Below are 22,810 nucleotides of genomic sequence, written 5' to 3'. Positions count from 1 at the left end.
CTTTTATAAGTGGAATGTTTGGAAGACTTTTGATACAATTAAGTAAAGGTTTTAAAATTTTAATAAATGTGCAATTATCACTAAGAGCAAGTCCACTCCTAAAAAAATGCACCGACATTTGGGGTCAGGCGGGTGGCCTAGTGAGTAGTCGGGTCAAAGACCCGGAGACACTAGATTAAAAAAAAAAAATGCACCGACATTCAGCCCATTTAATCCATTCAGTGGACAGTGATAGACCCCATGAACAGTAAATTGGCCAAATGCTTCTCCACCCTTAAAAATTGTGCTGGCACAAAGTCTAAAAATGCGTTGGCACAAACGATCTCCACCCCTACAAAATGTGCTGGCACCCAGCCCATTTAAAATATTATTAATTTTTTTATATAATAATAAATTTTTCAACTCCGCCTATGTAAGTTTATCTTACATTGCCGGTCCCAAGCCCCGATAAAAGGAGGAGGGGGAGGGCGTCAGGTAGTCGACAGCCGGCACTCCATGATCACGTCGAATCCTTATGAAAAATATAATAATAAATTTTAAATTTAGTTTTAATTTCGGATAGGATTTTTAACCAATCTCGTCACGCCACGTGTCATTATCCGAACGTACTATTTTGTGAATAGATTTCTGCTAAGATTTTCAACCAATATTGTCACGCTACGTGTCATTATCCGAACATACAATTTTGTGGACAGTTTTCCAATTTGATTTTCAACCAATCCCGACGCGCCACGATCTGTTTACAATAATTTAGCCAAGATTTCGATAAGATTTTCAACTGATCACGTAGTGTCACGTGACATTGTCCAGAACCTCATCCTTTCTTTTTTTTTTGTCCATATAAACCCTACATCCATCATCATTCACACACCAAACTCAATCCTTCTTTTTAGCTCAGAATCCTTCTTTATCATTTTTAAATCTTGAGTTCTTACAATATCTTCTTCAAGGAGATTGTCCTAATAGTTTAAAGAGCAACATAAAAGATTGTTGGCACACCAGGAAGAATTGTTTAATCTCGAGGAAGGTGGACATGAGCTTTCGCAATGAAGGAGGATGATGAACATAGAAGGCAGAGGGTCTCACATTCACACTGTGTCATGGAAGTTGTGGGTCAAATATCCAAACCCAGACGTGCTACAAACTTGGATAGAAAGAGGGAAAGATGAGGTAAAGATCTATTGGAAGATTATTTTATCCCCAACTGTGTATTCCCTGATCATGTTTTTAGACATCATTTTAGAATGCAACGAAGTTTGTTCAACAAAATCATGAGTGCTATTTGCAACCATGATCCATACTTTGTGCAAAAAAATGATGATTTTCATGTTCTAGGTCTTCTTCCTAAGCAAAAAATTATTGTTGCCTTGCGGATGCTTGCATATGGAGCATCTATAGATCAAGTGGATGAGATAACAAGGATGGGAAAATAAACTGTTCTGGAGTCCCTGATGTGGTTTTGCTCCACAATCGAAGCCCTCTATACCAATGAGTACCTCCGGAAACCCACTCCAAGAGACCTGCGAAGGCTGCTGAAAAAGGGTGAGATGCGAGGCTTCCCTGGCATGATTGGAACCATTGACTGCATGCACTGAACCTGAAAAAATTGTCCAAGTGCGTGGCAAGGAGCTTATGGCGACATAAAATGAGCCAAAAGTATCATTTTGGAAGCGGTGGCTTCATTTGATACATGGATTTGGCATGTATTTTTTGGTGTTCCAGCAGCTCAGAATAACCTAAATGTCATTGTCCAATCTCCAATCTTCCATGAAGTGCTGCAAGGAAAAGCACCCAGAGTCACATATTGAGTTAATGGCAATCTATACGAAGAAGCATACTACCTTGTAGACTATATTTACCCAAGGTGGACAACGTTTGTCAAAATAGTGCCACATCCACAAAGTGAAAAAGAAAAACAGTTCGCATAATGTCAAGAGAGGTGTAGGAAGGATGTGGAGTGTTGTTTTGGTATCCTGCAAGTTCGTTAGGCGATTGTCAAGGCTGCTGCCAGAATGTTTGTTGTCCAGGATCTTTGATCCATCATGATGACGTGTATGATCCTCCATAACATGATTGTGGAAGATGAGTACGATTATGATGCCGTCAATGAATACGAGCCGGACACAGAAAAACTCAAGAACACACATCTATTGTGCTCATGACTGCACCAAAGATCCCGTGCAACACGAGCCATTGGAACGGGATGGACGTTACAATCAATTGATCGTTGAACAGTACACTTCAATGCAAGAGCCATAATGGCACTGTACCCGTCAAAGTGACTTGATTGAGCACCAGTGGGGATTGCAACAAGGTGAAGATAACTAAAAGGAGTTTGTGGTGGAAAAATGACATTCTTAGTTTATTTAATGTATTTTTTTTAAGTTTATTTGGTGAGTTTGTGTAATTTTATTTCATGTGTTTTTTTAAGTTTATTTGGTGTGTTTAAATAAGGGAATTTTTACGAAAAACTTCCGATACTGTTCACTTTAACGAAAAAACCACATTTTTACACTAAAAAGTCAATCCTGGTACTATTCATTTTACCCTTTATTTTGTACTTATCATTAAAACTCAAAGTTTCAAGCCTTTTTTTATTAGTTTTCCTTTTAAATAAAGTACTAAAAATATTTAAGAAATTACATCTATTACTAAAAATAAATAAGAAATTACATAAAATACTAAAAATAAAGACGAAATTACATAAAGTATTAAAAATTAAGACGAAATTAAATAAAGTACTACAAATAAATACGAAATTATACAAAGTTTGTGGAGCTAGGACATGTGGTGCTCGGATCTTCGTTACTAGGATCTATGTAGCTAGAACCCCCTCAACTTGTTTCCGTGTCTCTTGCACGCCTCCTTCGCACAAGTCTCTTTTTTACGTTGTGTGAATGTTGATGGTTAGGTGGAAGCTCATCGAAGATGTTACGTTGTGTGAATGCTAGGTTCAAATTACTCATGACCCGATTACGAGTAATGAGATGGAGTTACGAGAAATGTGGAGTAGAATTATGGAAGCGTTTTGCCAAAGATGTTACGTTGTGTGAATGTTGGGTTCAAATTACTCATGACCCGATTACGGGTAATGAGATGGAGTTGCGAGAAATGTGGAGTATAATTACGTAAGCGTTTTGCTCTAGGCTTGGAAAAGATGCCAAAAGTAGTCAAGGTCTTCAAGGTCGTTGGAAAAAACTCAACATATCCTTTACTTGTTGGAAAAATGCTCTCTCGATTGCTTCCACTAATTTGCGTAGTGGGACAAGTTTAGCAGATCAGGTGGCAATATTTTTATTTATTTATTTGTATTCCACCCGCATCAATATTTTAATTTATTTATTTGTGTTACACCCGCATTTTATAATAATGTCTTATCCCACATTTTGTAGACACTACAAGCACAAGCATTCTACAATTTGAAGAACCACAACAAATCATTTACCAAATGAGAATGTTGGGATGTTGTCAAAGATTGTCCCAGATACAAAATTATGCCAACAGGTCCCAGAAGTTGTCATGCACGGCATCCCTCTACACAGTTAGCTAGAACCAGACAAGGCCGCACAAGAAGAAGACACATTTGAAGGACGCCCGAAGAAGTGCCGAAAACCCAACCGACTCGTCAGTCCCTAAGGCCTCAAGGTAAAAAGACGGCAAAGAAAAAAGGGAATTCTTCCAAAAATGACTACACAAAATATATGGACAAACTTGCTCGCCAAGGTGAACTGAACATGGGGCGGCAAGTGGCTAGAGATGAAGAAAAAGTTGCTTATGGCAACAAAATTAGCACCTACTGAAAGACGTGATACGGCAGCTGAGAGACAAACAGAAATACTTAATCGAGAAAACGAGATGATTAGAGAAGCACTTAATCAAGAAAGCGAGATGGTTAGAGAAGAAAGGATGGCTCAAGCAGATCGTGATACTATGAACAAGCCTCTAGTAGGACTGTCTCTGAATTCAAAATATTTTTGGACATCGGAAAAAAAGGTGCAAATGAGGCGTGCAAGAGATGCGGAAACAAGTCGAGGGGGTTCTAGCTACACAGGTCCTAGCAACGAAGATCCTATCACCACATATCCTAGCTCCACATACTTTATATAATTTCATATTTATTTGTAGTACTTTATTTAATTTCGTCTTAATTTTTAGTACTTTATGTAATTTCGTCTTTATTTTTAGTACTTTATGTAATTTCTTATTTATTTGTAGTACTTTATGTAATTTCTTATGGGAAGTGTTATTGACACTCCAAAAATCTCATTTTATACTCTTCACAAATGTATTTTTCTTTCCAAATATAAAAAGTTTGGAAGTGTAGAATGAGATTTTTGGAAGACTTATTATATTAACACCCCACAAATTGTTGAATAAACCCCACATACTTAATACACCCCACATTTGCTTTTTTCACTTAAAAATTATCTTAATACACCCCACATACTTTCCCATAATACCCTCACACCCCACATTCTCAATATACACCTTATATTTTATACATATACCCCACATTTCTCAAATCTTATAACACTCAATTTTAATTTTCTATACACCCCACTTCCTCCAAGCTTTTAGGTTTCTTTTCACTTCCATATCACCTAACAATTACGCTTTGAACTCCTTATTTAAGGCTGAGCGAGTTACCTACTTTGTAATAGTATTTGACTCTAGCACTAATATGATTCATGTTACGGGGTACGCAAGATTAATATGAACCCTAAAAGATGAATATGAATATAAAAGTTTAAATAACGTAGCAAACGCAAGATTAAATAATTATCGATATCATCGAAATCACTAAAACAATGAAAAATATAAAGTCTTAACTCATATGAAGCTTCTGAAACATCGATTTCGTGTTCCATTTGTCAAAAACAATTTTTCTCAATCAACATGTTTGTAGTTTCATTGGTTAGAGTTTTGTTCAACAATGGAGAATGAGAGGGTTTTGATAGTTGAGAAGATAAATAATACGCTTAAAGTGATTTGGGGTGTATTTAGAATTAAAAAAAAAAAAACCTAATAAGGTCAAAATTGTCATTGCATAATGAGGTAAATAAGTCATTTAATATTAAATTTTAATGTGGGGTGCATTCAACATTTTGTGGGGTGCTAATATAAAAAGCCTTTTTTGAATGCCAATAACAACTCCCTTTCTTATTTATTTTTAGTAATAGATGTAATTTCTTAAATATTTTTAGTACTTTATTTAAACACACCAAATAAACTTAAAAAAACACACTAAAAAAAATTACATAAACTCGCCAAATAAACTTAAAAAAACACACTAAATAAAATTACATAAACTCACCAAATAAACTTTAAAAAAATACACTAAATAAACTAAGAACTTTATTTTTCCACCGCAAACTCCTTTTAATTATCTTCACCTTGTTGCAATCCCCACCGGTGCTCAATCAAGTCACTTCGATGGGTACAGTGCCAGTATGGCTCTTGCATTGAAGCATACCTCTTAACGATCAATTGATTGTACCGTCCATCCCGCTCAAATGCCTCTTGTTGCACGGGATCTTTAGTGCGGTCATGAGCACAATAGATGCATGTTCTTGAATTGTTCATCGTGTCTGACTCGTATTCATCAAGGGCATCATAATCATACTCATCTTCCACAATCATGTTGTGGAGGATGATATATGTCATCATGATGGATCGAAGATCCTCGACAGCAAACATTCTGGCAGCAGCCCTGACAATCACCCAACGAGCTTGTAGGATACCAAAACAACGCTCCATATCTTTCCTACACCCCTCTTGACATTGTGCAAAGTGTTTTTCTTTTTCACTTTGTGGATGTGGCACTGTTTTGACAAACGTTGTCCACCATGGGTAAATGTCGTCTGTAAGGTAGTACGCTTCTTAGTATAGATGATCATTGACCCAATATGTGACTCTGGGTGCTTTTCCATGCAACACTTCATGGAAAACTACGGATTGGACAAGGACATTTAGGTCATTCTGAGCTCCTGGAACACCAAAAAATGTATGCCAAATCCATATATCAAATGAAGTCACCGTTTCCAAAATGATACTTTTGGTTTTTTTTTTGTAGCCATAAGCTCCTTGCCACGCACTTGGACAGTTTTTTCAGGTCTAGTGCATGCAGTCAATGCTTCCAATCATGTCAGGGAAGCCTCACATCTCACCCTTCCTCAGCAACCTTTGTAGGTCTCCTGGCGTGGGTTTCTGGACGTACTCATTGGTATAGAGGTTTTATTGCGGAGCAAAACCACAGCAAGGACTCCAGAACAGTTGATTTTCTCATTCTTGTTATCTTATCCACTTGATCTGCAGATGCTCCATATGCAAGCATCCGCAAGGCAACATTAATTTTTTGTTCAGGAAGAAGACCTAGAACATGAAAAGCATCTTCTTCTTTTTTTGCACAGAGGATGGATCATGGTTGCAAATATCACTCATGATTTTGTCGAACAAACTTCGTTGCATTCTAAAACGACGTCTAAAAACATAATCAGGGAATACACGGTTGGGGATAAAATAATCTTCCAAGAGATATTTACCTCATCTTTCCCTCTTTCTATCCAAGTTTGCAGCACGTATGGATTTGGATATTTGACCCACAGCTTTCATGACACGGCGGGAATGTGAGGCCCTCTGCCTTATATGTTCATCATCCTCCTCCATTGCAAAAGCCTCATCTCCACCTTCCTTGAGATTGAACAATTGTTCCAGTTGTGCCAACAATCTTTTCTGTTGCTCCTCAAATTATTTGGACAATCTCCTTGCAGAAGACATTGTAAAAACTCAAGATTTAAAAACGATGAAGAATGATTCTGAGCTAAAATGAAGTATTGAGTTTGGTGTGTGAATAATGAGCTAAAAAGAAGCCATTGTAAAAACTCAAGATTTAAAAACGATAAAAACGATGTAGGGATGTAGGGTTTATCTGGACAAAAAAAAAGAAAGGATGAGGTTTTGCACAATGCCACGTGGCACTATATGATTGGTTAAAAATCTTATCGAAATTTTGGCTAAATTATTGTAAACAGATAGTGACGTGGCACGTCGAGATTGGTTGAAAATCTATCCACAAAATAGTACGTTCAGATAATGACACGTGGCATGACAAGTTTGGTTGAAAATCTTATCGAAATCTTGGCTAAATTATTATAAATAGATAGTGACACGTGGCACGTCAAGATTTGTTGAAAATCTTAACGGAAATCTATTCACAAAATAGTACATTCGGATAATAACACATGGCGTGACGAGAGATTGGCTAAAAATCCTATTCGAAATTAAGACTAAATTTAAAATTTATTATTTTATAAAAAAATTAATAATATTTTATATGGGCCGGATGCCAGCGCACTTTGTAAGGGTGAATATCGTTTGTGCCAGTGCATTTTTAGACTTTGTGCCAGCGCATTTTTTAGGGATGGAGAAGCATTTGGCCAATTTACTGTTCATGAAGTCTATCACTGAGTGGATTAAATGGGTTGAGTGCCAGCGCATTTTTTTGGGGGATGGACTTGCTCTAAGTAGGAGAGTAAGTTTTCAGTTTTAATTTGTAAGACTTTCCTGTACTCTTAAATTAAATAATAATAATAATAATAATAATAATTAAAGATATAAATATTAATGTCATGTAATAACTCAGAGGCTGTGTGGAATCTCCAATCTAGTATAGTATGTTAAGCATATAACTAATTAATACCAGGCTAAGTGTGGATAGTTTGGATACTTCTTTTTATACAAATGCACTGTACGTAGTGTGTATATTTGTGTATGTATTGATTTTGTGTATGTACTATGTATTAGCAAATTCTTTAGAATGGGACTGATCCCTTCATCCATATTGTGCAGGAATTTTAGTACTTGTTAAAAGCTACAAATTATTATAAAAGATATTAACTAAAACAAAAATATCCTAGAATTAAGAAAACTTCTGGAACAGAGAGAAGGATACTCACCTCTTAAGGATTCTCGACAAATCTGTTTATGCAAAGGAACAAGTAAATAGAAAGCGACAAAACACCAGAGGATAGAATAATGTTTTGATAGTGGTATAAAAAGACCACATTTATGATCTATTATTTACTTTTTTGGTTGAAGATCACATCCATAATTAAGAACTATCAGAAATCTAATAAAATCGATTTTAGCATAAATATATACTTTCTGAACGTAAGTTGATAAATTAAAAAGTTGATTTATTGGAAACATTGATAAGATAGCTATTTTCCTGACAGTAACAGAAAAGCAAAAATTGATTACGTTCCCCAATATCAGAGGGATCAACAATGTGAGAACGAGACTTTTGAATAGCTGCTTAGTTGGAACAGATACGCCAAATCCGTCAGCTACAAACTTTGATATAGAAAATGGGACCTAGAAGGATATGATATTAGTATATGCTTTTTAAAGAGATCAACTAGAGCACTTAAATATTGCTGCAAAACATACAGATGCAAATTCTAATTTAATACAATCTGGTATTAAATAAATATGTAAACCAACAGATAAAACTGAGATTACAGGGGACTCCCAAACTCACAACTAAAATTCCCAACACGTTAGAGCTCACAGTCATTGCAAGAGCAAGGGCAGAATTGCCTCCAGCAATCTGCATTTAAAGAACACAAATCTTTAACCAATCCCCAAACGGAGTACATACTGCAAAAAGCTTTGAAAAAAAAATTAAAATGTTCAAATAAGATCGAAGATAATGGAATTAGCATACCTGAGTAAGCGCCACTGCAACTGATAATGTGGTTGGCATACAGCAAAATAGTGCAAGCCCTGCAACAATAGAGAAATTACTATATGGTTTTCCAACTAAGCTTCAGAAATAAAAGAGGAATGATTCACCACTATGTAAATCCCGTGCACAAAATAACGCATTTTCAAATCAAGCAACCAGAAACAAGGCCACAGAATATTTTGAGTTGAAGCTTAGTTAGAATAAGTAACCCTAAACCTTAAAACCAATCACCTAAAGGATTCCTAATCTTAGGTCGAGTTGAAGCCATAAGCAAAATATAAGATCAAGAATATGTTCTAGAAAGTAATTACTTTTCGGTATCATACCAAAGAAGATCAAGCTTTCCATCTCTTGCTCGTTCCTGTCAAAAATATGGAGCCTAAGTAATCATAATGCAATTCTTTCTTGTTTGGTAGGAAATTTTGAGGGACAGTGCTGTAGCTTGAACCATAGCCAGCCCTTGAATTTTGGAGGGTTTTGCTTGGTTTTCCCTACATGGTCTCCTAAGTTAGCTCCATCGTCATTTCAAATATTGAGCTAAGTTAGCTGAATTGGTCTATCTAATTTATGGCTATTGATTGAGCTAACTTAGTTGATTTGATGGAATAGAATAGGATGGTTTCTACGGGCAATTTTAGGAACTTTTTCATTGGCCTCTTTGTTTTGTTTTAGTTTTTATTTTTTGAGACGAGTCACGAAACCAAGTTCCATTTATAACTTTGATACGTACAGGCACAATTCTTAATAGCAATTTGATTCAGTTTTAGCATTTTAACCTACAATATTAGATAGCATCCTCTTAACGGATACTGTAATTGAGACATAATTTAATTGCCAAACCTCTAACAAACTCTTTAGGTTGGAGCGGCAGTTGCAACATTGCCCTCGAAAAACATGGAGTAAATAATAGAATGGAGACCTGAATCATGGAAACAAACATCAATAAGATCACAGAATGGCTAGCATCAATCGAAGTCATATCATAAGTCTCAGATTAAGAATGATCACAGGATTAATTATACTTATTATTGAGGGAACTTTAACGCAAAGTTCTTGGTACTGTTCACTTTAATGAAAAACCACATTTTTACAATTAAATGTAAATTCTGGTATTGTTCACTTTAAAGAAAAGGGCTTGAAAACTTTGAGTTTTTTAACGATAAGGACAAAATAAAGGGTAAAGTGAATAGTACCAGGATTTACTTTTTAATGTAAAAATGTGGTTTTTTGAACAATACCAAAAACTTTTCGTTAAAGTTCCCTTAATAATATAATAACACATTGGTCAGCATCAATGATAGGTAAATGCACGTAGTATCCATAAATCACAGTTTAAGAATGATCGCATATCAACTAGAAAAAAGAACAAGAAAAACCAAGTCCCACAACTTACAGAAACAAAAGATAATAACTGAGCTCTCAGTTATGAGATCTCGCCCCAACACTTTTTCACCAGTCTATGTAACTTACTAACTTGTTATAAGAAACAACTTACATCAGTCAAATTTGAAGTAGGAGAGGACGACGAAGACAGAAGACAATATTAGTCAATCCATATTCATATATTTCTTTAACAACCAACTTCAAAAATTATGTACTAAATTACGAAAATACCCTTGTGTGGATATTTTACCCAAGCCACTTTCTTTTCTTTCCTTACCCGTGACCTTTCTCCCCTTCCCGCAAGGAAGAAAATATCAATAATATCGGCGAAATATCGCCGATATTATCGTTTTTTTGGAGGTCCGAAATTTTTTAACTATCCAAATGATTTTCGTCAAAATATCGCGATATTATCGATATTTTTTATAATATCACGATATTTTTGATATTATCGATAATATCGCAACATAATACTAAAAAATACTTAAATATGTTGAGAAAACTCAACACATACTTCACTTGATCATAGCCCAAAGGCCGAACAAGCTAGGATTTTCTCAGCAGGGGGAGTGTGGGTTTTATAGGAAAATTTGCTTGCTCACTGCCCTCACATGGGCGATGTGGGACTCGCCCAATGGGAGAGAAAATCAGAATTTTCGGTCGAAAATTTACACCCACTTTAAACAGCTATAACTTTGTCAAAACTCAACGAAATCAAGCAAGACAAAAACTAAAGTTGTAGCCCTCGAAGAGACGAAGAGAATGGTACCTCACGCGACGTCTGAATCGTCGTGGTTTGGCCGGAAAATGCCTCGAAAGTCACTGAGGTCGCCGGAAACTGGGTAAGATTCAAATGAGTATAACTTTTTCAATACTCAACGAAATTGAGTGAAACAAAAAGGAAAGTTGTACTACTCGACGAGACGAAGCGATTGATACCTTGAACGCCGGCCAACTAGCCGTGGTTTGGCCGGAAATTGTCTCGAAAGCCACTGAGGTCGCCGGAAACTGGTAAGATTCAAATGAGTATAACTATTTCAATAAGCAACGAAATTGAGTGAAACAAAAAGGAAAGTTGTAGCCCTCGAAGAGACGAAGAGAATGGTATCTCACACGACATCTGACTCGTTGTGGTTTGGCCGGAAATTGCCTCTAAAGCCACTGAGGTCGCCGGAAACTGGGTAAGATTCAAATGAGTATAACTTTTTCAATACTCAACGAAATTGAGTGAAACAAAAAGGAAAGTTGTACTACTCGACGAGACGAAGAGATTGATACCTTGCACGCCGGCCAAAATTCAATTGACACACTCCTGGCTTCCAAAATTCAATTCTTTTACTTTATATAAACTTGAAAAAACATAATCGGCATCCAAATTAAAGTTTAGTCTTATTCAATGTATTGATTTTCAATCGTTAATTGATATACTATAATTTGGAACTTCAACGCTAGACGCATGCTTATGTGTAAGAAATTTAAAGTGTCAAATTCGGCACATTATTCTTCATCATTTTATTCACTTCCCTTTTTTTTTTTTTTTTTTAATATCCTAAATAAAACCTCCAAATATTGTACTAATTAATTATATATAAATGATTATGGTGTGTTTAAACTTCTTTCATTAATTACTACATATTTTTTACACTCACAATGTTTGCCAGTTCGCTATATAATCAACTTAAATCAGTTAAATCCATCATGCAATGCATTTCCTTCCAATTTTTTGTGATAAACTAATAGATAATTGACTAAATAAACATCCTACAAAGTTTCATTAAAAATTTCCAAGTTTTTCTTACAATTTCCGTGGTTTCCATGTAATTTTTATCGATATCGATATTATCCCGATATTTCCATCGATATTTCCGTGTTTTCGGACTACCGATATTTCCGATATTACCGATATTTTCTTCCTTGCCTTCCCGAGAACCCATTCTCCCTCACAATCCCTGTAAACCCCATTGTTTATTACCCTCCCGTGACACCCTATTCCTCGTGTTCACTCTCTCCAATATCTCGAGCTGCTTCTCTCACTCAAGATCTCTGCAACTCTCAGCTCTCTCTCTCTCTCTCTCTCTCTCTCTCTCTCTCTCTCTCTCTCTCTCTCTCTCTCTCTCTCTCCTCAACAATAATCTGCAACCTTTCTCTCTCTAAGCTCTGAGAAGGAACCCCCACCATTTCTCTTGATGCTGACCAAATCAACCCTCAAAAATCTGAACCTCGAACCCTTGGGACATGGGGAATCCACCTACGGCGTTGTACATATCATCGATGCACCATCGGGTGCTCTGCCATTAACGCAGAGAGCTTGAGCTCTCTCAAACTCTATCTTAGGTATGAATTATTTCCCCTCTTGGTTGTGTGAGTTTTAATCTATCTATGATGAGGATTATGTCGGAAATCTCTGGGGTTAATCTCTCTGTTTAGAATCTGTGCATGCATGTCATTCCGGCGACGAATTCCGATGAATGTCGTTGAGTTCGAAGCTAGGTGGTGACTATCTTCTTGGGGTTTAGCTCGATTTATACTTTTAAAGTATTGCTAGGCTACCCTAAGCTTAAATTCGTGGGTTTAACTCTATGCATGCACTCATTCTCTTGGTCTCAGTTTTCGACGGTGAACCCCACGCTTTTTCTGGCGAGTTTGAAGGTGTTGGCACTCGAACTCGTTCGAACACTATTCCAGGTAACCAGATACCTAGTTGCTTGTGAGTTTGGGTTTGACGCCGGCCTGTGTATGTGTGTGTGTGTGTGTGTGTGTGTGTGTGTTGTATGCATGTATGTACAGTGCGTGTTTGTGTGTGTGTGTGTGTGTGTGTGTGTAGGCTGTGTATGTATATGGGTTTTGTGTGTGTGTAGGCCCCGTGTGTGTACAGTGCATGTATGTGTACTGTGCACATGTGTATGTATGTGTGTTGTTTGTGGTACATGCATGTGTGTAAGTGTGGGTTTGGGTTTAAACCCAAACACCCTTTTTCACCCTAAACCCTTTTAACCCAAAAACCTTAGGATCCTAAAACCCATTAGACCTTAAGCCATTCAAGCCCAAATCCATTAGAAAACCCTTTTATTTATTTATTATATTTTTGTGCTTATGTGAAGTTGCTAGTGGGGATTTCCTTAATCCTTTTCCGCACAACTCTGCTGCTACGGAGTATCTGTGACTAGACCCCTTCTAAAATTTGCATAATTTTATAGTTTATTTGCATAAATGAAATGCATGTCTTACAAGTTTATGATTTGATTTTATGTTAAGCATGCTTATTGAATATGTTAATTTTCGTTTTGTGTTTTTGGTGAGGAATTTAGCCTATATTAAGCTATAGTTTGATATATCGTATTTTCTATAAAAACCATGAACTGGTAGACTATCTGATGGATGACGATAGGATACTAGAACATGTTTTAGAAACCCCTCTTTATAGTATAGACGATGGATGACTTTATACTATGAAGTGGTTATTTATGAGAGGTGTAACTATTTGTGCTTACCTAGTAGACACTATGCCGCCTGGGGTGAGGATCTGGTGTTGGCAGTTAGGCCGAGAGAAATAATCCCTAGTTACGGGCTGAGGGACACGGAGCAGACATTGGGCCAGGAGTTGGTAATCTCTAGCTACGGGCGCAGAGACCATGGTGCTGGCATAGGGCCAGGAGATATATTTTTTTTCAGTGATATTACTAGCAGTACACCGCGCTTACAAGACGATCTACAAGACGATACACGCGATGATTTATATGATGTTGTTCCGCGTTATACCTGTTGAGATATTTTATGGCATGCTAGAGTTTCAGAAAACCTATCACTTATTATGCTTGTAGTTTTCATTATAAACTTTGGGGGTTAGTATGTTCATAACTGTTTTTGTATTATGTTTATGTATATAAACTTGGTCCACTCACCCTTGTTTTGCACCCCCTTTCAAGATTTAGAATTGAGGCATACGATCCCGACGTCAACGCTTTCGCATTGGCATATTCGAGTCCTCTCGGTGTAGGACCCACATCCTTTTATTTATTAAATTTTACATTAATTCTTTTAGAACTCTAGTTAGTTGTATGCTCTGAACACGTTCCTAAATTATTAACTCTTTGTATTCAATTTCATAACCCTTATTTACTTTTATTCTTAGCTTTTGTATCAATTAATGACTTTTGTACTAATTTGGGGAATATCAGGGTTGAGACGTGTCAATTTCGGTACAATTATTACACGGAATAGCATCACACAATTTTAGACCACGGGATGCAATAATGTTTTAACATAACCTGTCATGTGTTCCTCCATTGTTTCCCAAGATCTAGAGGAACAAAAGCAAGCTTGTACAATATATTCTATTGAAGCATACTTGATCGAGAAAGAAGTTTCAACGGTAATATATAACCAACATGAAATAAAGACTTCTATCGACCCATTACTATGAAATGTATGCCGTGAAATGTACTAATTCTGTCTTTCATATCTGTTCTAATCAATATAGAGTTAACTTACTAGCCCAAAGATTCCGACAGGCCATGCTTCTGCAGCTTCAAAAATTTCTCTAGTTTGCAATGTCAACCCTACGCAATCACATCAAACAAACTCGCATAATTCGCGGCATAAACTAAAAAAGCATCAAACAGAATGGAACCAGAGAAAGGCAGAATTGTAAACCTGAGATGATAAAAACCCCAAATGTGCTGAATTTTGTGAAAGAGTATGAATCAGCAAGACAACCTAAACTAGGGTTTGCAAGCCCTAAAGCTGCTCCACCAACAAGAACTGCACACAGTATTACACAAAAATAAAAACATATCTCAAACACACACACACACACAAAATTTCCATCAAACATAGAGTTAGAAGTCACCTAAGGAAAGAAAATTATTCGCAACAAAATTCGACAAAGGTTTAGCCCAATTCAAGCCCTTAACCGAACCTGAATGCCTCTTGATTCCATTGCCATCTTTCTGAAACAGCATTCACATTTCTATAAACTAAATTTGAGACTTAAAAGTCACTTAGTTAGGGACTGTTTGTTTGGTATCCTTCTTCGATCCAATTTTTTGTTTCCAAAAAATGACGAATGTAGCTAAATTACTTAATACTCATCAGTTTCAGAAACAAAAAACTGGATCCAACAAGCATTCCCAAACACACATTTTAGTTCAGGTACCGAATTATCAGGTCCGATTACACTACATCAAGACGAAGCAAAAAGTAGAATTCTTAGTTTTGAGTTACCAAACAGAGCTCAAACAAGTAAAGAGAACCTGATCGGGGTGTTGCCAGGCTTTGACGGGATTCGAGATACAGCGGTTAAGTTGAAGATCGAAGCGGAATGCGGCATGTTTGGACGGAAAATGTGGGAGTCGGTGAGCAAACGGCAGCGGGTTGGCGGGTCGGGGCGTGAGAATCAGGGCTTGGATGGTTCCCGCCATAGCTGCAAAAAGTCGAAACTGGTAAATGGAAAGAGATAATCAGTAGTGGCCTGCAGTGGTACCTCACACTGAAAAATCTATCTCGTACGACAGAAAATCAAGTTGCTGTTGGTGGGCCATACGACCAATGAATCTGCTACTGAAATGAAGTCATGGGATTTATTAGCTCTGTCCCCCATTTTGAATGGAGTTATCAGTTAGGTGATGGTGGAGCAAGCTAACATTAAGCCACCAAACTGTTAGTGCTACTTAAGCCATCTCCAACTGAAATGTTCAGTGGACTAGATGGTCGAAAATAGTCCGAAAATCATTTCCAACCGATGGCTAGGCTAGAGGGATCTGGAATCTGGGAGGGCCCCACGGAATCGGAGACGGCTGGAGGGCTGCCATTTTTTTTTTTAATGTTTTGTTATTTCTATCAGTTATAGCCGACAAAAATAATATATACTATATTATTAGTGTCGGTTTTAACCGACACTAATAGCAATGTTAATATAATAGTAGTTTAAACAGTGTCGGTTAAAACCGTCATTAATTCTAATTTGAATTCCAATCTGACACTAATTTGAATTCTAATTTGAATTCCAACGGCTAGCCAGTCACTAGCCGTTGTATTCAATTTTTTTTTTTTATGAATTTAAACCTTTTTTTTCTATAACTTATATTTTACAAAATTTGGTTCATATTTTTTTTCGTATAACTTCTATTTTACAAAATTTGTTTCATATTTTTTTAAATTCCATTTTTTTCCTATAACTTCTATTTCACAAAATTTGTTTCATATTTTTTTTTAGATTCTATTTTTTTCTTATAACTTCCTAAGCCATTATACAACATTAAATTAAATTAAGTAACATGAAACAACATTAAATAACATTAACCAACATAAAAATTATACAACATGAAACTTAAACAACATTTTTAAAAACATTTAAAACATAAAACATAAATGCCTACTCCATGCTTCTTTGGGCCCAAAGATGTGCAACAAGATCTTGTTGTAGGTACTTGTTTGTGACACGAGAACGTATCATTCTATAGCGTCTCATGTACTCATCTATAGAGATACTACCAGTTCTTGGATTAAAAGGCAAATTATGCTCATCATATATTTTTGCACGAGCCCTTCTTGACCTATTTGGATCTTCTTGGTGGTCATCTGACTCTCCATCAATATACCTATCTCATTCATCCTCCACTATCATATTGTGTAATATGATGCAAGACATCATGATGGAATCCAAATTTTCTCGACTCCACCCTCTTGCCGGTTCGCTAATGATCTTCTATCGTGCTTGTAGAATACCAAAAGCTCTCTCAACATCTTTCCGATATGCCTCTTGGTGTAAAGTAAACAACTTTTCCGTGTCATTCCTAGGGTTTGGAATTGCTTGGACAAGTGTCGCCCACTTTGGGTAGATGCCATCTGCCAAGTAATACTCCATATTGTATTGACGGCCGTTGATGTAGTAGTCAAGTTGAGGTGCTTTACCTTCCGTCAAGTTATTGAAGAGAGGTGAACGCCCAAGAACTGTAATATCATTTTGGGATCCAGGGACTCCAAAGAAAGCATGCCAAATCCATGTGTCATATGAGGCAACCGCCTCTAACACAACAATTGGCTTTCTCGACCTTCCGCTAAAGCCTCCTTGATGGGACAGTTCTTCCAATCCCAATGCATGCAATCTAATGACCCTATCATGCACAGAAACGCACGGTCTTCAGCTTTGTGAATAAGCCGATTCAGATCTTCTTGATTTGGCTCGTGGAGGTACTCGTCTTTGTAAATCTAAACAATTGTGTCACAAAATTCTTCAAGACTATCAAGGCATGTAGACTCAGACATACCATGGGTTTCATCCATCGAATCAGCTGGGGAGCCATAGGCCATCATTCGGAGTGCAACAGTAACCTTCTGATGAGGTGAGAAACTAGGGCGGCCTGCTCTATCCCGCTTCTGTCGAAAGTACAGATTGACCTGCTGGACATCACAAAGTAAACACTTGAAGACATGACACCTCACCCGGAAGCGATGTCTGAAATCCTCTTCTATGTACACCGAGTTGGGGTCGAAGTAGTTGTTCATTGGATTGCATGCGTCATCGCTCTGTTTTGTGGTTTGTAAGAGCGACCAGCAATAGAGCCACCCCATTGAGGTTGTTCCTCAGTTGGCTGACACACCATAGCCGCAGCCATGACTGCTACTCTGTTTTGTTTGTTGCGCCTTACTTGAACTTCTTCATCAGACTCCTCATCTTCTCGTCTCATTTGCACCCATTTTGCTTCTCTTTTGGAATTGGATGAAGACCCCCAGTTCGAATCTGAAGAGGATCCAAAGTTGTAATTCATTGCAAACTTGAATTGAAAGAAATTGAATTGAAATAGATTGAATTCAAAGTTGTGTGAATTATATCCCAATATCCACCCTATTTACAGCAAAAAAAAATTCAAATCCAAAAGTTAGCTGACGTCACTTAGCCGTTGGATTTGAATTTAAGTTGTAGTTTTTAAATAATAAATTATGTTTGGCCCTTGGTTGGAGACGATTTTTTGTGACATGGCTAAAACGAGCCATCTAGCCCTGTGGCCTTCGGTTGGAGACGGAGGAAAATATGGTAATGTACTGTTCATTAAAATATTAATATCTTAAAGGATCTTTGAGGGCCAAAGGTCTAAAATGAGCCCTCTGGCCAGTCATCGGTTGGAGATGGCCTAAGTAGACTTGTAAAAAGGTCGATTCGGATATCAAACTTTGATTCATATCCAGATTTGTTTGTAATTGAATTTACGAATTTGGATTATATTTAGACCATCATATCTAACTTGTTGATCGAGATTCAATTAGCATTAGATTTAGATCGGATTGGATTGGATCCTTATCGAATTTAATTTAAAGATTAAAATATGATTACTAAGGGTCAATTTGGGATTGCTATGCTTTAAAAAAAAAAACTGCTTCTGTTGTACTTTAAGAATAATCAACTGTAAAGTAAAGCAGATGAGCGTTTAATTAACTATATTTTAAAAGTGATGTTGGTAAGAAAAACAGTGTAAAAGCGTTTGGTAAATTTTAAAGTTAAAGTAATATAATTGTATACAATGACAAAATGGACATAGTAGTAGGAGTGGAGAGACGACAATAGTGGTGGGGGACAATGGTGCTAATGGTGGTGGAGGTGGTGGTGGCTGCGGTGGTGGTGATGGAGCAGCAATGGTGGAGGTATGGTGATGGTGTTAATAGTGGGATGTGGTGGCTGGGGTGTACAAGTAACAATTGTAACAACCCGTCCCGATTTTATAGGAACAAAAGGGGTATTTTCGTGAAATTTCACTATGAGTTAGATATTTTTCTTTTAAAATTGGTTTTTGAGTCTTAATTAGTGAGCCCAAGGGGCCCACCTCCTGATTTGTCCCCCGATTTCCTTCCCCTTTTCTTTCTTTTTCTGATTTTTATAACTCTTTCTCTCTCCTCTCTTCTCTCCCCGTATGACTCTTGGACATCTCTCTCTTTCTATGATCTCTCCCTCTCTCCTCAAGTTTGTCACTCACGTAAGCAACAACAACCCCAAACTCACACCACTGGACGTAGGAACCTTGGGAAAACTCAAGCAAACCTTCATGGAACCCCAACAATGATGGTGCCATTGTTCATCGTCCTCTTCGATGTGTTTCTTGTTTTTCCGACGTTGGTAAGCTTCTAGAAACCCTTAGGTTATGTTTTAGGGTTAGATCAAAGGTTGTTTTAAGTGGTGTATATGTGTGAACCGCAAAAAATAGCTCGAAGTAGCTTTTCCAAATTTACCGGCGAACACCGTCCCTTTCGAGGCAATTTCCGGCCAAACCATGGCGAGTTGGCCGGCATGCAAGGTATCAATATTTGTAGAAAACCAATTTGGTTTCAACCAATTGTTTTGATTGAAATTAATTCAGCAAGGTTTACAACGCATACTTATATACACAAGTATGTGCTAAACTAGGTAATTACATGTTGACTTATAAAAGCAGAAACCAAATAATATAGAAACATTTCCTATATATGTACTGTATGACCAAATCCTCATCCCTGATTCTCGCAATCTTTAACACTCCCCCTCAAGTTAGAGTGTATGTTGATTACACTCAACTTGCTAAGAAGACTTTCAAACTGGGAGGTACTTAGTGCTTTGGTGAATAAATTTGCCAATTGTTGTAGAGTTCGTACATGGGCAGTTTTGACAACACCTTTTTGTATCTTTTCTCGAACCAAATGACAATCAATTTTGATATGTTTCGTCCGCTCATGGAACACGGGGTTGGATGCTATATGAAGTGCAGCTGGATTATCACAAAACAAAGTAACTGGTTGTGAATGATCAACATGGAGATCATTAAGCACATACCTCAACCAAGTTATCTCACAACATGTAGATGCCATAGCTCTATATTCTACCTCCGCTGTTGATCTTGCTACTGTGGTTTGCTTCTTTATTCTCCAAGATATAAGTGAGTCTCCAAGCATGATGCAATAGCCCGAGACTGACCTTCTTGTATCCTTGCATTTTGCCCAATCAGCGTTGGAATATGCTCTTCATTGAAGTGAGCTTGTGCAGTAAAACATGATGCCTTGCCCCGATGTCCCCTTTATGTACCTCAAAACTTGATGTGCTGCATCTAAGTGTGGTAGCTTGGGCTTGTCCATAAATTGACTCAAAATGTGGACAGAATAAACAAGGTCTAGTCGCGTTATTGTCAAATAAATTATATGACCAACAAGTCTTCTATATGTGGATGGGTCTTCCAGCAACTCACCATCTGTCTGTGTGAGTGCCAAGTTTTGATCCATAGGAAAACGAGCTGGTCTTGCTCCAAGAAAACCAGTGTCTTCCAATATATCTAAGGCATACTTTCGTTATGACGATGATATATCCTGTGATGACCTTGCAACTTCAATGCCCAAAAAATACTTCAACTTTCCTAGATCCTTGAGTTTGAATTTGCTAGCCAAAAATTATTTTGTCTTCTCAATAAACGGAAAATCATTACCTGCCAATATCACATCATCCACATATACTAGGATAGTAGTAAGACTTGTGCCTTTGGATCAGACAAACAAAGAATAGTCTGCATTGGACTGCTGGTAACCCGCAACCCTAAGAGTAGAAGAAAGCTTAAGGAACCACTGTCTCGAAACATGTTTAATTCCATAAATAGATTTCTGAAGTTTGCATATTCATGTCTCCCCCTTTCGTTCATATCCTGGTGGGAGTCGCATGTAAACATCTTCAACTAAGTCGCCATGGAGGAAGGTGTTATTGACGTCAAGTTGGTACAAATGCCAACCCTAAGTCGCGGTAACAGCAAGTAATGACCGAACTGTGACCAACTTAGCAACGGAAGCAAAGGTTTCTTTGTAATCAAGACCTTCAACTTGTGTATACCCATTGGCGACCAAGCGTGCCTTGTAGCGTTCCACAGAACCATCTGGATTAAGTTTGATTTTGTGCACCCATTTGCATCCGATGGGTTTCTTCCTAGGAGGGAGATGTTGGAGAGTCCAAGTGTTGTTGGCTTCAAGGGCATGAACCTCACCTATCATGGCTTGGCACCATTTAAGATCCTAAGTAGCCTGCAAGTAACTTTCGGGTTCTTTGGCAATGGAAAGAAAGTTGGTAAAGGCACGGTGAGTAGGAGATAAACGATCATATGATAAGGAATGAGATAGAGGGTGAGAAGTATTACCTTTATGTGATCCAACGTTAAAAGCCGATGATTGAAGGGGACGAGAAGGCAACTTGACATCGACATGGAATTGTTGAAGGTATGAAGGTGGTCTAGTGGTTCGGGTGGAGGCGCAATGGGATGGTTGTGCCAGCATAGGTGGTGCATTGTTGAGTGCAGGAAGAGGTGAAAGAGAGTTATCAGTACTTGGCAAGGCAGGTGGAGGTAATAGATCAGGTTCATTGACGGTATTCTCGGTAATTGGAGAGTTATCATGGTGCTCTTCTATGGTGGTGGTTATGAGTGGATCAGTTGACAGATCCAAAGAGGGATCAACTAGGATAGGTAGTTGTTGGAATGGTGATTGTATGTTTGGATCAGAGTGTGGTGCAGAAGATTGGGTGAAGGGGAATGTATCTTCACGAAATAGCACATCACGGGAGACAAAAGTGTTTCGTGTGTTGAGATCATAAACTTTGTATCCTTTCTTGCTATAAGGGTAACCAATAAATATGCATGGTATGGATCGAGCGTCAAATTTAGATGGATGGTGTGCGTGCGTGGATACAAAGCATAGGCAGCCAAAAACTTTCAAATGGGAATATTTAGGTGGCTTGTGAAACAAAAGTTTGTAAGGTGTTTTCCCATGCAAGACTGGAGTGGGTGTACAGTTTATAAGATAGGATGCCGTGAGGATGGCTTCACCCCAGAAATTGGTAGGCAAATTAGCTTGAATGAGAAATGCCTTGGCAATGTTGAAAAGGTGACGGTGTTTGCGTTCAGCCACCCTATTTTGTTGAGGGGTGGCAACACATGTTGTTTCATGAGAAATGCCCTTTGTCGAGCAGAATTCAGTGAGGTTAAATTATGGGCCATTGTCACTCCTAATTGTCTTCACTTTGTGAGAAAACTGATTTTCAACAAGATTGATAAAACTAGTCAAATAATGACGTGTGTCAGATTTTTGCTTAATTAAGAAAACTCAAGTGCAACAAGTGTAATCATCAACGATTGTGAGGAAATATTGTGGGCCAGTGAGTGAAGCAACACGAAACCCCCCTCCCAAAAAAAAAATATCCATATGGAGTAGTTCAAAAGGCATAATGGTTAAAATTTCACTTAATGGAAACTGAGATCTTGTTTGTTTAGCTAGAGGACACACAAAATAATTATTCGAAACACAAGAACTAAAATCATTATTAGGAAGTGAAGTATATCGAAGGGCTTGGTCAGAGAGGTGGCCTAGGTGTTGATGCCAAAGGTGTGGTGATGTTTTCTTGACAACATGACAGGTTGATGGACTTGTAAGCCTTCTCGTTCAGTTCATGTCCCAATCATCTTCCCCAGGTCCTGAATCACACAAAAATAACTTAGAAAATGGTGATACACAAGGACTGATATGCAAGTTTACTGAGGGAAATTAGGTTGAGTTGGAATGTTGGGACGCAAAGAACATCATGTAAGACAAAATCTGTGGAAAATTTCATGGTTCCTATGTGTGTCACAACGGCATAAGAACCATCTGGCAGTTTTACTGTCTTATTTCTAATAGACAACAAAGAGG

General features: G+C 37.6%; 2 protein-coding genes across 7 annotated transcripts in view; both read right to left on the bottom strand.

Annotated features, from left to right (window-relative positions):
* Window positions 1–22,810, bottom strand: part of LOC126591773 (probable sodium/metabolite cotransporter BASS4, chloroplastic) — a 59,689-nt gene that overhangs the window by 12,277 nt on the left and 24,602 nt on the right. The gene's annotated exons all lie outside the window — the stretch shown is intronic.
* On the bottom strand, window positions 665–15,700 carry LOC126591806 (probable sodium/metabolite cotransporter BASS4, chloroplastic). Of its 6 annotated transcripts, none has more exons than XM_050257529.1 (12): window positions 15,382–15,698; window positions 14,979–15,078; window positions 14,783–14,890; window positions 14,621–14,688; window positions 11,069–11,137; window positions 10,899–10,967; window positions 9,587–9,665; window positions 8,726–8,784; window positions 8,540–8,608; window positions 8,260–8,373; window positions 7,956–7,977; window positions 665–1,775 (listed from the first exon to the last, which is right to left on the bottom strand). In XM_050257529.1, exons 1-12 carry the CDS (start codon window positions 15,547–15,549, stop codon window positions 1,744–1,746), a joined length of 957 nt encoding a protein of 318 aa, XP_050113486.1. In that variant the 5' UTR covers window positions 15,550–15,698; the 3' UTR covers window positions 665–1,743. The 6 variants fall into 6 exon arrangements, with proteins under 6 accessions (XP_050113486.1, XP_050113469.1, XP_050113476.1 ...); XM_050257512.1 differs by lacking the exon at window positions 665–1,775 and adding an exon at window positions 5,019–6,763 and having other exon boundaries at window positions 15,382–15,699; XM_050257519.1 differs by lacking the exon at window positions 665–1,775 and adding an exon at window positions 5,019–6,760 and having other exon boundaries at window positions 15,382–15,699.

The sequence above is a fragment of the Malus sylvestris genome, chromosome 2 (assembly GCF_916048215.2).
Source record: "Malus sylvestris chromosome 2, drMalSylv7.2, whole genome shotgun sequence".
Classification (NCBI taxonomy): domain Eukaryota; kingdom Viridiplantae; phylum Streptophyta; class Magnoliopsida; order Rosales; family Rosaceae; genus Malus; species Malus sylvestris.
This window is presented reverse-complemented; position numbering and strand designations above follow the sequence as displayed.

Coding starts and splice junctions, on each gene's coding strand:
- LOC126591806 (XM_050257504.1), bottom strand. CDS start 15,549: ATGGCGGGAACCATCCAAGCCCTGATTCTCACGCCCCGACCCGCCAAC. Junction 10,968..11,068: donor CTAGTTGGCCGGCGTTCAAG/GTATCAATCGCT, acceptor AATCTTACCCAG/TTTCCGGCGACCTCAGTGAC. Junction 8,374..8,539: donor ACGTGTTGGGAATTTTAGTT/GTGAGTTTGGGA, acceptor ATATCCTTCTAG/GTCCCATTTTCTATATCAAA.